At 40.7% G+C, this 12,763-nt stretch overlaps 1 protein-coding gene across 1 annotated transcript in view; it reads left to right on the plus strand.

Moving 5' to 3' along the window:
- Window positions 1–12,763, plus strand: part of BRAP (BRCA1 associated protein) — a 31,611-nt gene that overhangs the window by 1,617 nt on the left and 17,231 nt on the right. The window contains exons 2-6 of the mRNA XM_027566768.1: window positions 465–626; window positions 1,596–1,794; window positions 3,077–3,266; window positions 8,798–8,911; window positions 10,839–10,987. Of these exons, the coding sequence (XP_027422569.1) occupies window positions 465–626; window positions 1,596–1,794; window positions 3,077–3,266; window positions 8,798–8,911; window positions 10,839–10,987 (814 nt within the window). The remainder of the gene's footprint in view (window positions 1–464; window positions 627–1,595; window positions 1,795–3,076; window positions 3,267–8,797; window positions 8,912–10,838; window positions 10,988–12,763) is intronic.

Raw genomic sequence — 12,763 nt, forward strand, 5'->3', positions numbered from 1 at the left:
TTTCATTTTTGTGTGTTTTAGTGATTTAAGAAAATGATCACAGTTTTTCAGGACAAGGTGGGATTAGGCTAACCCAGGTTGTTAAGAAGACTAACCCTAAAAGTTTTGTTGATTAGTGGACTTGATGCCCTAATTTGGGGTCCAACACAGTTTCACGTACAAGTGTTACTAAAATGTTGGTTCATCTGAGCAGGATCACTATCAAAGCTTTTATCTCCTTCATTTGCTTTAAAATGCACGATTTCCACTAGGACCACTATGCATTTCTGAGTTTATTGCCCTGGGCATTAACTGACTGTCAGTACTGCAGAGCCCCAGAGATGAGTGAGAAGGACCCTGCAAAAGGCATCTTATAGTCTTGGGGGAAGGCAGCAGAGAGAAAAAGGAAACCTGTGGATGGATACATTGAGAGTGGAAAGAGGCTTGTTTTATTATCAGATATTAATTATTCATGTATTCTTTAGTCGGGGAAATGTCTGATGAGGAGATCCAAAAGAAGACACTAGCTTCAGCTGTAGCCTGTTTAGAAGGGAAGTCACCAGGGGAGAAAGCAGCAATCATACATCAGCATCTTGGTCGTCGAGAAATGACAGATGTGATCATTGAGACCATGAAGGCCAACCCAGGTATGCTTTCCAGAACCCTAGGCTATCTTCTGTTAAGGTAAACCCATGGTTGCTTGTGTTGGAGTGGTGTTCAGTGAGCCTGTGATTAAGACCTCTAGCATACTTTAGCTTTTACTGCCTATGTTCCTTACATGAAACTGTCAGGGTGGATTTCAGTTTCTCTAAATATTTCTTCTAAATTACTTGTAACAAGGTAGGTTGACAACTCTCCTTAGTGAGGAGAGCTACTTAGCATGTAGGTCTGTGGCGATTCATGTTGAATCCAGATAAGCACGTTGTGACTCCCCCTGCTCTGCCAGCTCACTCCATCCAGGGGAGTGGATGTGTATTGCATCTCCAGTGTGGAGAACTGGTAGGTTGGTTTTCAAACTTTCAAACAGCCCTGAATATTTGTCCCACTTAGGAGTGCATAGCTCAGTTGGTAAAGAATCCGCCTGCAATGCAGGAGACCCTGGTTCAATTCCCAGGTTGGGAAGATCCACTGGAGAAGGGATAGGCTACCTACTCCAGGATTCTTGGGCTTCCCTTGTGGCTCAGCTGGTAAAGAATCTGCCTGCAATGCAGGAGACCTGGGTTCGATCCCTGGGTTGGGAAGATCCCCTGGAGAAGGGAGAGGCTACCCACTCCAGTATTCTGGCCTGGAGAATTCTATGGACTGTATAGTCCATAGGGTCACAAAGAGTCGGACACAACTGAGCAACTTACACTTTCAGAAGTGCATGATGGAAGACACCTGCCTTATTATGGTACTTCTCAATGTAAAGTCAACATCCTTCAGTTTCTGAGGGGCAGGGAGAGTGGGGGCAAAGAGTACTTTCAAGTTGTGATGTCCCCAAAACTCTGCTGTTCTGTGAATGCAATTCTTAATGCAATTTCTCTTTCACTCTGACTTAAAATTCTCATCTAATTGGAATCCTTCCACATATTTCATATCAGTTTATAATCTACTAACTTTTTGGTTTGTGAAAGATGAGCCAGAAGCTACAGTGGAAGAAAGGAAATCTTCAGAAGCATCCCTCACTGCACAGAGAAGTAAAGATAGAAGTAAAGAAGGTATAAATGCTGCTCTTGATTCTCCATCCAAGCAGCTTCCAGATCAGATTTCCTTCTTCAGTGGAAACCCCTCAGTTGAAATAGTTCATGGTATTATGCATCTGTACAAGACAAAGTAAGAAAATCCTTTTCTCTTTTGAGTTTGTCTGTTTTTTGCCATAGGGTGGAGAAAATGTTCTTGCCCTGAAGATAAGGATTATTTTAAGCTTTGTTCAAAGGGTTAGTACTTTCATATATTGTGTGTTAAATTCTTAGATATTTTCTTAAGAATTCTTAGATATTTTATATATGGTTAAATCTCATAAATTGGGTAAAAGAGCCTTATGAATGAATCATGCAGATTCACTTGAGAGAATACCCAAGAAAATATTCCCTGAGAAGGTAGGCATGCAGGTGATTGGAAAATTGAAAGGAAGGAAGAAAAGAAAAGAAAAATTCTAAGTGATGTATAACATAGATGTAGTCTCTTATTCCCACCAAGTCTTTACTAAAGAAACTGCTAAGAAGTCACTTAATGGGTTGCCATTTCATCATATCTTTGAACTCCTTTTTGTGGTCCAAACAAGGCTTTCTGGAGGCCAAAGGAAAGGAAGATTTTGCTATATAATCAACATAGCTGGGCCACCAGCTCCTTGAATAATTAGTTGCTGATTTCTTTAAAGACTGTCCTTGTCCTAAATTGTTTGCTCAGTCTCCACTGGGAAACAGAATACTCAGGTAGCCATTTTGGATTGCAGCTGTTGAAGTGAGTTTGCAGCATTTCAAAAGCAAATTGCTCACCTGAAACTACCACAACATTCTTAACTGACTATATCCCAATACAAAATACAAAGTTTAAAGTTTGAAGAAAAAAGCAAATTGTATTGTGGGTGATTTTTCTTTCCCTTCTTTTAGCTATTCTAATCCAACAACACTTCCTGTAATCTTCAGAGTCACATCTTCATGATTCAGAATTCTCCTTCCTATATTTAGAAGTCTTTTCTCTTCAAAAACCTTCAAGAGAAGTCTATGGACTTCAAGAGAAGTCCATAGTTAGAGTTGTTCTTCTATTGTTATCTAAGGATGGTGATTATTAAAAAACGAATGAAAGCAAAACACTGCAAATTTGCCTGATGTAGGTTTATAACCATTAAAAGCCTTTAACTGAAGATTAAAAAATATCAGTGGTGGGTATCATGTAGAACATTTCAAAGGTTACCTTAAAGTCCGTTGCTGATGTGTTTAAGCGGTTCTCCATTTACCCAGGTGAGTATTTTCCAGTAAGATAACAAACTGTTTAAATTGATTTATAAAGTATTACGTTTTGTTTTTCCTTGGACATAAAAGTTGTCTGATTAGTGTTGCTTGAACTAACCATACCTCATCTATTCAAGACAGTCTAATTATTGTCTTATTAGTAAGATGACCTCCTTAAAAGAAGATGTGAGGCGTAGTGCCATGCTGTGTATTCTCACAGTCCCTGCTACAATGACCAGTCATGACCTTATGAAGTTTGTCGCCCCATTTAATGAAGTAATTGAACAAATGAAAATCATCAGAGACTCTACTCCAAATCAGTATATGGTGCTGATAAAGTTTAGTGCACAGGTAAAAGTTAAGATATTAAAAATCTGTTTGCCACAAAAACTGTGTTTTTCAAAGTGTTTGATACTAGCCATGTTTAATTTACTACGTCTTACATTTAGAAGTCTTGATATCTTCTAGAGTATTAATGTAATTCTAGAAATACTGCTGACTTCACCAGCAAACACACAATTCTAATTCATAGCTGTTATTTTTTATAAATCAAATTGAGTGTGAAATCTAGGTTGTGTGTGTTTGTTTATCCAGTAGTAGCTATTCTAGTAGAACAGTAATTCCCAACCTTTCTTAACGCTGTATTGTTATTTGCCATTATAAAACTGTGCCCCTGCTTCTATCATTCTCTTTTTAGTAGATATTCTTGGGCACATTCTAGAAAATCAAATAAAAATTTTTTTGATGATGAAGGGTTTTGTGACATTCCCTGAATTATTAAAGATGCTTTTGAGTTCTAACTGGAAATCATTTCAATAGAGAGACAAACTCAAAGAAAGCTGATATTAAGTATACTTGTGTGTTGTAACAATGTTTAAGAAGGGTTTGGCCATCCAGTCCATTTCCCTTGTTGCATTAAGTGTAATTTTGCATGTGCCTCGGCTCTAAAGATGTCAGAAAGATATTCTCTTGGTTTTGTATTTTCATTCTTAGGAGTCTGCGTGTTTCTATGTGAATATAAAAATGAGGTAAGCTTTAGGTATTATGCAGGTTAATAGAGGACTACCTTGTCCATAGGTTTTCTTTAATTTGTTTGTATTTTTTTTTAATAACCTGTTACAGTTTGAAATTTCATCAGGTTGTGAAATGCAGCTTTGTCAAAGTTAGTTCTTTCACACCTCACTGATAAATAGCCTTTCTGAGTTTGCCCCAGATAAGCAGTTCCAACTTGCAAAGAAATGAATGTGCCTGTAGGGTCATTTGTCATTGCGTCTGACCAATCACCAAGATCTGTGGATAACAGAACCTCATGACACAATGCCCATTTGTCACCTCCTCATTATGAAAAGCTAGAGTTGACAGCAGTAGTGGCCATTCATTGGTTGTAGGTAGAGAATTAAGAGAAATAAGAGTTGAATCGTATTTGTACCTGTTCATTGGGCCACCAGAAGAAAAAGAAAACAAAAACTTAGTGTGCATTTCTGAGTCCAAGAAAGTACACAATTATCTTTAACCTTTACAAAGCACTGCACCTTTGAGGGAGACATTTAAAAAGTATTTCAATGGCCCTATGAGCTTAGACTTCACAAGTTGACACAGAACTGAAAAGCATCTAACAGCTGGTTTCACTAACTGTCAGAACACCGTCTAAGGTCACTGAGACACTTTGCGAATAGTGGGCAAGTGGTATATTAAATCTTTTAAATGTAATAATGAGGTTAGTGATAATACGCAACCTTTATTGACTGCTTATTCTGTACCATTCACTCTGCTAAGTGCTTAATGGGCACTAGCTGATGTAATCCTTACTATACCCCTATGAGGTAGACAGGTACTGTTGTTACCCTAGTTTTACAAATGAGGAAACCAGCTGCAGAGCAAGGTTAGTGATTTGGCCATGGTTATACAGCTAGAAATAAGTGACTGGGAATTAAGCTGGAAATTAAGCCCTCACTTTAATCCCTAGGGTGTAGTCCTTGTCCAGCAGGAGCAGGATGTGGGCAAGGGAAGATACTGTTCGCCAAGAATTGTGTCCTGACAGTATTTCACTTGTAGCTTCTACTGAATGGGCAAGGGTGGTAAGCAAGTAACACAGATAACGTAGAAAGGGATTGGGAAAAAAATGTTTGAGAATATATTAGGCTTTTTATTTAGTCTGAGGTGTATTAAGCCCACAACAGTAACTTGTCTAAAAATCCCATAAACGTCTCTGTAGCACATGCCACCCTTCGCAGTCTGCAGATGATGCTGTGGAATTTTTCTGCTACTCTTAATGGATTTTCTTTGTAAGATTTTATGGAAAAATCCAAATGAACTTTTTGGGCAATCCAATACTTGTTTCTCCACCTCTGTCTTTTGACCACATGTAAGTTGCTTAAGTTGACAGATGTTTTCTAGGACTGTAACACAGCTTTCTTAGTGCTCTCTGAAGATAGACCCCTTGACCTTGGTATTGTGAGTTGTATTTTTTATCTGTAATGCTAGATCTTAAGGTCTAAGGCTCATTCTATCAGGGATTTTCTAAGGCCTAAAACTACCCTCTTAGTATAGGTCTCGAAGATGTTAAATTAATATTGGGCCCTAATGAGAGTAGACTCAGTAGGCACCAAATCTGGATCACTTACTGGATGCCAGGTATTAGCTTCACATGCATTAGTTTCTTGAGTCCTCTCAGATATGTCATGAGGTAGGTGTCATTATTTTCATATTTTATAATTGAGGAAACATACATGAGTGAGTCAGTTGCCCAAGGGTACACAGCTAGTGTCAAAGAGTTATGATTCAAACACAGGCAGCCTGACTCCATGGCCTGGGCAGGTAACTGTATTTTTATGCCTTTCTGTTTCTCACCAGAGAATTTTTATTAAGAACTAACAGACCTATTTTATGTCTTTTATCATTTTTTGAATCTCTATTGGCCTCATCTTTCTTTATGCTGGAGGTGTCAGATGTGCCTACAAAGTTGTACTGTGCCCTTTGATGAATTAATTTATAATTCAAGGTACAGGGAGGCAGAAGGGGGTTCAGTTTTGTAGTTCTTTGGAACAGAAAAGGACAGATAACCTCTCAATGGAGTATGTTGGCTCATTATCACTTGTAGGCCTAGGCCAGCCTACTTTTCTTTTGAGAAGTAAAAAATACGTTCTTAGCACTGGTTGATCACTAGTAACAACTAGTTACTAGTTGATTACTTTGCCTGGAAAATCCCATGGACGGGGGAGCCTGGTGGGCTGCAGTCCATGGGGTCACTAAGAGTCGGGCACAACTGAAGCGACTTAGCAGCAGCAACAGTAAAGAAACATTGATTATGATAGTTTTTTCTTTTTCGGAGTTAATCCTGAGGAGAGAACAATCAAATCAAAGGACTAGAAAAAAACAGAAGCTGGGTTTCATTAAATTTGGGGCTCTATATAGTACAGGCATTTTAAATGAGTTGTTTCTTCTGTGTGTTTTGCAGTTAGCTTCAGGCTTTTGTTCAGTGCATCTCAGTGCTGGGTTGAAGCAGGAGGCACATGGATTTTGCTCCCTGCTCTTGTCCTTTGCATATACAGTACCTGGCATGCATTGGGTGTTCAGTAAATATCCCAGCCAGTAGAGCTACATTTCCAATATCAAGATTTTAAAGAAGAGAGCAGTGTGTTCAAAAAGTATACACCTTTGGTCCGGGTAACTCCCCCAAGAAAGAAAGGATTTATCTGGGATTGAGTAGATTTTGTCACATTCCCAGTATCACACACCTTTTCCCTTCCCCTGAGGAGGCTTGGGCGCTTAGGGAGCATCTACAGAGCTGGAGGTCTTTGGCCGGGTCTGCTGTTCTCGGCAGCCACATCTGCAGCAGTTCTGGTGGTGATGGCAGCCCTGAAGAGCTGGCCGTGGCCCACTGGCCCTTGGTGCGTGAGTCCAGCGGCTCACTGTGCTGGTTATTCATCCAAAAGCATTTCAAGGCAAAGCCACTGCTCTTGAAAAATGGGAGAAGCCATTTGGGGCTGCTGCTGCTTAGTGTTAAAGACAATTTATTATCCAGGAACTGACTTTTAACATTTTAATTTCAAATACCCTTTACCCAATATACAGGTTATTTCCCAAAGGAAAAGCCTCCCCTTCTCCACCAAAAAGTCCCTGCAGAATCTATGTTCAGAACTGGTCATCCTCCCTTAGTGGCTTAGCTCTCTTGGTCATATTAAGATAGCATAGATAATATAAGAATCCACACTTGAATTACATCATCCATGTGCAGACTCAATGGACATGGGTTTGGGTGGACTCTGGGAGTTGGTGATAGATAGGGAGGCCTGGCGTGCTGCATTTCATGGGGTTGCAAAGAGTCGGACAGGACTGAGTGAGTCAGACAGGACTGAGTGACTGAACTGAACTGGGTGCAGTGAAAAGCTACTGAAAAGCTTCAGTGGCTCTAAGATTCAAGACCCCGTGAGGGTAGACAGCCAGGACTGTTTTTGCCTGATACAACTCAAATCTCGACCTCAAGGTTGATGGTGCGGCATTTCCTTTTGCAGAACACACTTCCTCTCTTCAGGCAGCTTTTCTGTACTGGCAGGGCCAGAGCACGTAACTTCCTATGTTGGGGCTAATGCCTGTGTGGGAGTGAAATCCACACAAGCCACAGCCTCTCAGCTGCCTCTAAAAATTGCTGAGCTTTAAAAGCTGGAATGGTCTCTTTGTTCCTTCCTACTGAGGCTAGACTGGAAGATTGGATTTACTTGTGTTCTTATCCACAAATGCACATGTGCTTTCTGCAGGGGACTGATTTCCCCTGGTTTTATCTGTCTTCCACTCCAAGGGACCAAAACTGTTAGAATTTTAAAGGCTACTTCATCTTGGACCTCTTGACCGTGGCCAAGAGTTTTGCTTTTGGTATTGTACACTAGGTTGTTTAAAACCTCCTGACAGGATCCTGGTCTAACTATCATGTATTAATTACTGTTATTATTTGGCTTATTGAAAAAAAGGAATTGGCTTCTCACTCCCTGCTGGTTCCACTCGTCCTCTTATTTTTTTTCACCTAGATGCTGACATTTGTTTTAAAAAGCTTCTCCATAGGGAATTCCCTAGCAGTTCATTGGTTAAGACTCAGCACTTTCACTTCTGGTGGGCCCAGGTTCAATCCCTGGTTTGGGAACTAAGATCCTGCAAGCCCCAAGGTGCAGCCAGAAAGAAAAAAAGAAAAACTCTCCCGTTAACAGTCATCAGTTATGATTTGGTTCCAAATAGAACTGACCTCAGCTGCTGTGAAAGTGCTGACTAGAGGCAAAAGGGGAAAAAAATGATATCAAGGGAAACATTGACCATTGTTGGTTGACTATGTATTAAAATTGTAAAGTGTTCATGGACTGTTAGCATTAGAAGCAGACTGTGTCCCCAAATTCTAAAACAGCAGCAAATGATGTTGCTTGTATAAAGCCTAATAATAATTTTTAGACTAATTTCCACGGTGCCCTGTTGGCATTAGCACTACCATTGTACCCTGCTGTATAATAAACAATCTTAGACATTTATCAACTGTTGATACAAATGTTAGTCCCTAACCACTTTTTATATGTTTTAAATTTTTGAAATTCAAGTGTACCTGCCGTAACAAAATAAACACTAGACTATCATATTTTGAATGAAAAATAAATAAAAAAATAAAATTGTAGGAGCCATCAGTTTATTGCACTTCAGTAGCTTCTGATTATTCAAATAAAACTACCATGTATCAGAAAAAATTGTCAAGTAGGATATTGACCTGCAGGGTTCACTTAGCCTCTCTCCTAAGTATAACTTTTAAAAGCTGATGAAGAGAATAATTGAAGCCATCTTGAATAGAAAGCACATTACCATGATCGCTCTCTTAATTTTTTCCCTTTCCGCCCTGGTTTACCTAGGCTGATGCAGATAGTTTTTACATGGCATGCAATGGCCGCCAGTTCAACTCAATAGAAGATGATGTTTGCCAGCTCGTCTATGTGGAGAGGGCAGAAGTATTGAAATCTGAGGATGTAAGTGCAAACTCTGTTTGAAATAAATGTATCAGAATGGTATAAAATTGAAAATTAAGATACCTGTGTAAATGTCCAGAATTGGCCAGTCCATAGAGACTGAAAATAAGTTAATTGCCAGAGACTGGGGGGAGATAAGTGAGAGGTGACAGCAAGCACATGGTTTCTTTTGGGGGTGACAGAAGTGTTCTAGAATTAGATAGCAGTGTGACGGTTGTACAACTTTGTGAATATACTAAAAATCACTTGAAAATGGCAAATTTTATATATGTGAATTTTATCTCAACTTTTAAAAACTGTCCAAAGTATTTTTTTAAATAAAGAATATTATTTGTGTTATTGAAGTTGAGTATGTATCTATTCCAGATGGATGAAACTGTGCCTGGAGCCCCAAAATGAATATTTTTGTTTTAAATATTAACCCTTAATCCTTATCCTAATACTTAATTCCCTTTTGATAGCAATTTGTATCAGTAATTGCTCTGATCTCCCACCCTCAATGAAGCATTCCTATAACATGTGCTCATTTGAATAAAGTAGTAGATCCAGCTCTGTTATACTTTAAATATTTCCTCTTTTAAAGTAGCCATAAAGGTCTTTTCACATTGAATTCCACTTGATAGGAATAAATTCAGATTAGATTGTTCTGTCATTAGATTAGGTAAAATAAAAATTGGCACAGGGGACTTTCTCTGGTGGTCCAGTGGTTAAGACTCTGCTCCCAATGCAGGGGACCTGGGCATTCAATCCTTGGTTGGGAAGCTAAGATCCCACAGGCTGAGTGGCGTGGGCCAAAAAAAAAATCAGTCTACTCTTTTGCCGGGTACTGTGCAAGGCCTCAGTGTTAGGAATTCCTTTCTCTAAATGAACACGGCTTCTTGAGAGATTTTCAAATATCTACTCTTCAGGGACTGCAGATTAATGTGACTTTTCTTGGTGTGTTCTTATTTATGTGCCTCACCTTTGCCTCAATAGTCCCCTAGTTGGCAGGGCTTGGGTCAGACATTTCTGTGTTACAGGTGTTTTTTTTTGACCACCTAGATCCTTATGCCCTTCACACTGTGTTCTTTCACAGCCATTGGTAATTACAACCATTTTACAAGCATTGGTAATTAACAGTTTTTAAAAGTTTGGAGTTTTGCGGGATTGCCCTGGTGGTCCAGTGGTTAAGACTGTGTACTTCCAGTGCAGGAGCCCTGAGTTTGATCCCTGGTCAGGGAACTAGATCCCACATGCCACAACTAAAACCTGCCCTGGCCAAATAAATAAATAAATATTTTAAAAATAATAATACATGAAAATTTTGAATTTTGTATCTCTCTCTACTAGAGGCTAAGCTCTGTGAGGAAAGGGACAGACTTTGTGTTTTGCAACTTAACTGAATCTGTTTTTGCTCACCGTAGTCCCACACCTAGAACAGTGTCTGGCACACAAAGCAGGGATTTAATTTAATAAGTATGTACTAAATAAATAAAAATCACTGTTGTTGATACTATTATCACATAGTAGAAAGTGTTGAGTTTTAATTTAATCTGTGGAAAATCATTCAGGTACACTCCTGCCTTTTTTCCTTTGTGTTCTGTTATGGTCATGGCCATTTACAGTTAGAGCTAGGAGTCTGGTAACATGAGATTCTGGCAGCAGTCTCCCTTCCTCCAATGTCAGCACTGTGAGGGCAGGGATCTTCGTCTGCTTTGTTCCCCTTGGTATTCGTAGTGCCTAGCACAGTCCTGGGACTCTAGGAGGCGACCAATTAATATTTGTTGCATGGATGAAAACCTCACCAAATTAGGTTGTTTTCACAAAGCAATAATATTGAGAACATCCTACCAGGAGTCAAAGAGTATCAGGAAAACTATTGCCTTAAAAAAGAAAAATTAGAACCTGTGGATGACAAGTGAGGCTCATTCAAGTTGTTTCCCTGTAGGGCGCCAGCCTCCCTGTGATGGACCTGACAGAGTTGCCCAAGTGCACCGTGTGTCTGGAGCGCATGGACGAGTCCGTGAACGGCATCCTCACCACCTTATGTAACCACAGCTTCCACAGCCAGTGTCTGCAGCGCTGGGACGACACGACGTGAGTGCAGTGGCGCATCCCCCTCCCTGTCAGAGCTCGTTATTACTCTTTCCCAGAATTAAAAACAGCACCCTCCAGAAAGAACCACTCCAAGTATTTGATTTTATAAACCTGGGTACCACAGTGGTAAGGAGGTCACATGGAAGGGCCTTCTGTATTTCGTCTTTGCTTTTCCTCAGTTCACATGGGGTCAGCATCTGTAGACCAGTTCCTTTCTAATGTGCTGACTAATATCCTTGTGGAATGTCCCAAAGCAGCATGAATCGTTCTTTCCTTCCAAGAGCCAGAGAATGAAAGGAGTGGGGGGTGGGGGAGTAAAGGTTAGCTTTTAGGCTCCTCTACTTAAAGGGCATCTAGGTCTAAAATCTTGTTTATCACTTGCATTTTATGTCTACCGTTGACTTTGGCTTTCTTATCAGAGTGCCGGGCTACACCAATCGGACGTTTTAGATTTATCATTATCGATGGCTTGGTGGCCAGTAGTAACAACAGGCACTAAGTAAGAGGCACACACACACCTATGGTGTCCTGTTTCCTAAAGCAGCACAGACCCAGTTTGTATGAAAGGGAGCACTGTGCAAAGAACTGAGGTGTAACCTGTACTTTTATTTCCTCTAGTCAGAAGTTGCTGCTCCCTTCACAGACTGCATTGTGAGTCTTAGCTAGAAAGGTAGATCAGACTGGCCACAAGGGTTTCCCAGCAGAGAAGAAGGTGCAGAATCAAATAATCACACAGATAAACGAGGTTACAAAGGAACAGTGTTGCAGCACCGTGACTAGGGAATAGGGCCCTGACCCCACCAAGCTTGTCCGAGAGGCATCACTCAGGGAAGAGGAATAGGAGTTAGCCAGGTGACCGGTGGAACCCAAGAGAAGATGGTGTGGGGGAGAGGTGTAGCCAGGGAGCAAAAGGTCACGTTCCAAAGCCCAAGAGTGAGGAGGGGTGAAAGTCTATGGGAGTCTCGGTTCTTTGCCCCCATGTGGCCAGCCTTCCAGAGCAGGGACCTTGTCTGGCTGTTCTCTGCTGTGCCCTCCATACTTAGGGGGAGATGTAGTACGTAGGAGGAGCTCAGTAAATATCTCTGAGCAAATATATAGACCCTGGCTTTCCTGTGGCTTGTTTAACCAGAGAATAATTTTGCCCCAGTTCTGTAGAGTCCTTAGTCAATTCTGTGGTATCATTTAGTTCTTCAGAGAATTGTCCAAGGTTTAAATTTGCCTGGAATAAAGCCACTCTGAGGTGTGTGCATTCCACAAAGTATTAGTGTGTATCTTGTGTCCATCTGCTACCCCATTTAAGTTCTGGATACTTCTTTGTTTCCCACCACTCCAGTCTTACTCTCAGTACACGTTAACTTTTGTTTCGGTTGCAGTGGGTCTCTGTTGCTGCATGCGGGCTTCTCATTGCGGTGGCTTCTCTTATTGGAGAGCACGGGCTGTAGGCGTGTAGGTTTCAGTAGTTGTGGCTCCCGGGCTTAGTTGTTCTGTGGCCTGTGGGATTCACCTGGACTAGGGATTGAACTTGTGTCCCCTTCATTGGCAAGCGGATTCTTATCCACTGTGCCATCAGAAAGTCCCACATTAATTTTTGTAAAACCATAGCATTTTCACGTTTCCTTAGGGACCATCTTGTCCAACCTCCTCATTACTTATAGAGGAGGAGACTAAGGCCCAGAGGTGATGGTTGGCATGCTTAGAGTGTCAGGACAGAGAATGCCAGAACTGGGACCAGAATTCAACCCGCTGGGCAACTGCCTTCCAAACCATACAGTGTCT

This window comes from Bos indicus x Bos taurus, chromosome 17 (genome assembly GCF_003369695.1).
Source record: "Bos indicus x Bos taurus breed Angus x Brahman F1 hybrid chromosome 17, Bos_hybrid_MaternalHap_v2.0, whole genome shotgun sequence".
Classification (NCBI taxonomy): domain Eukaryota; kingdom Metazoa; phylum Chordata; class Mammalia; order Artiodactyla; family Bovidae; genus Bos; species Bos indicus x Bos taurus.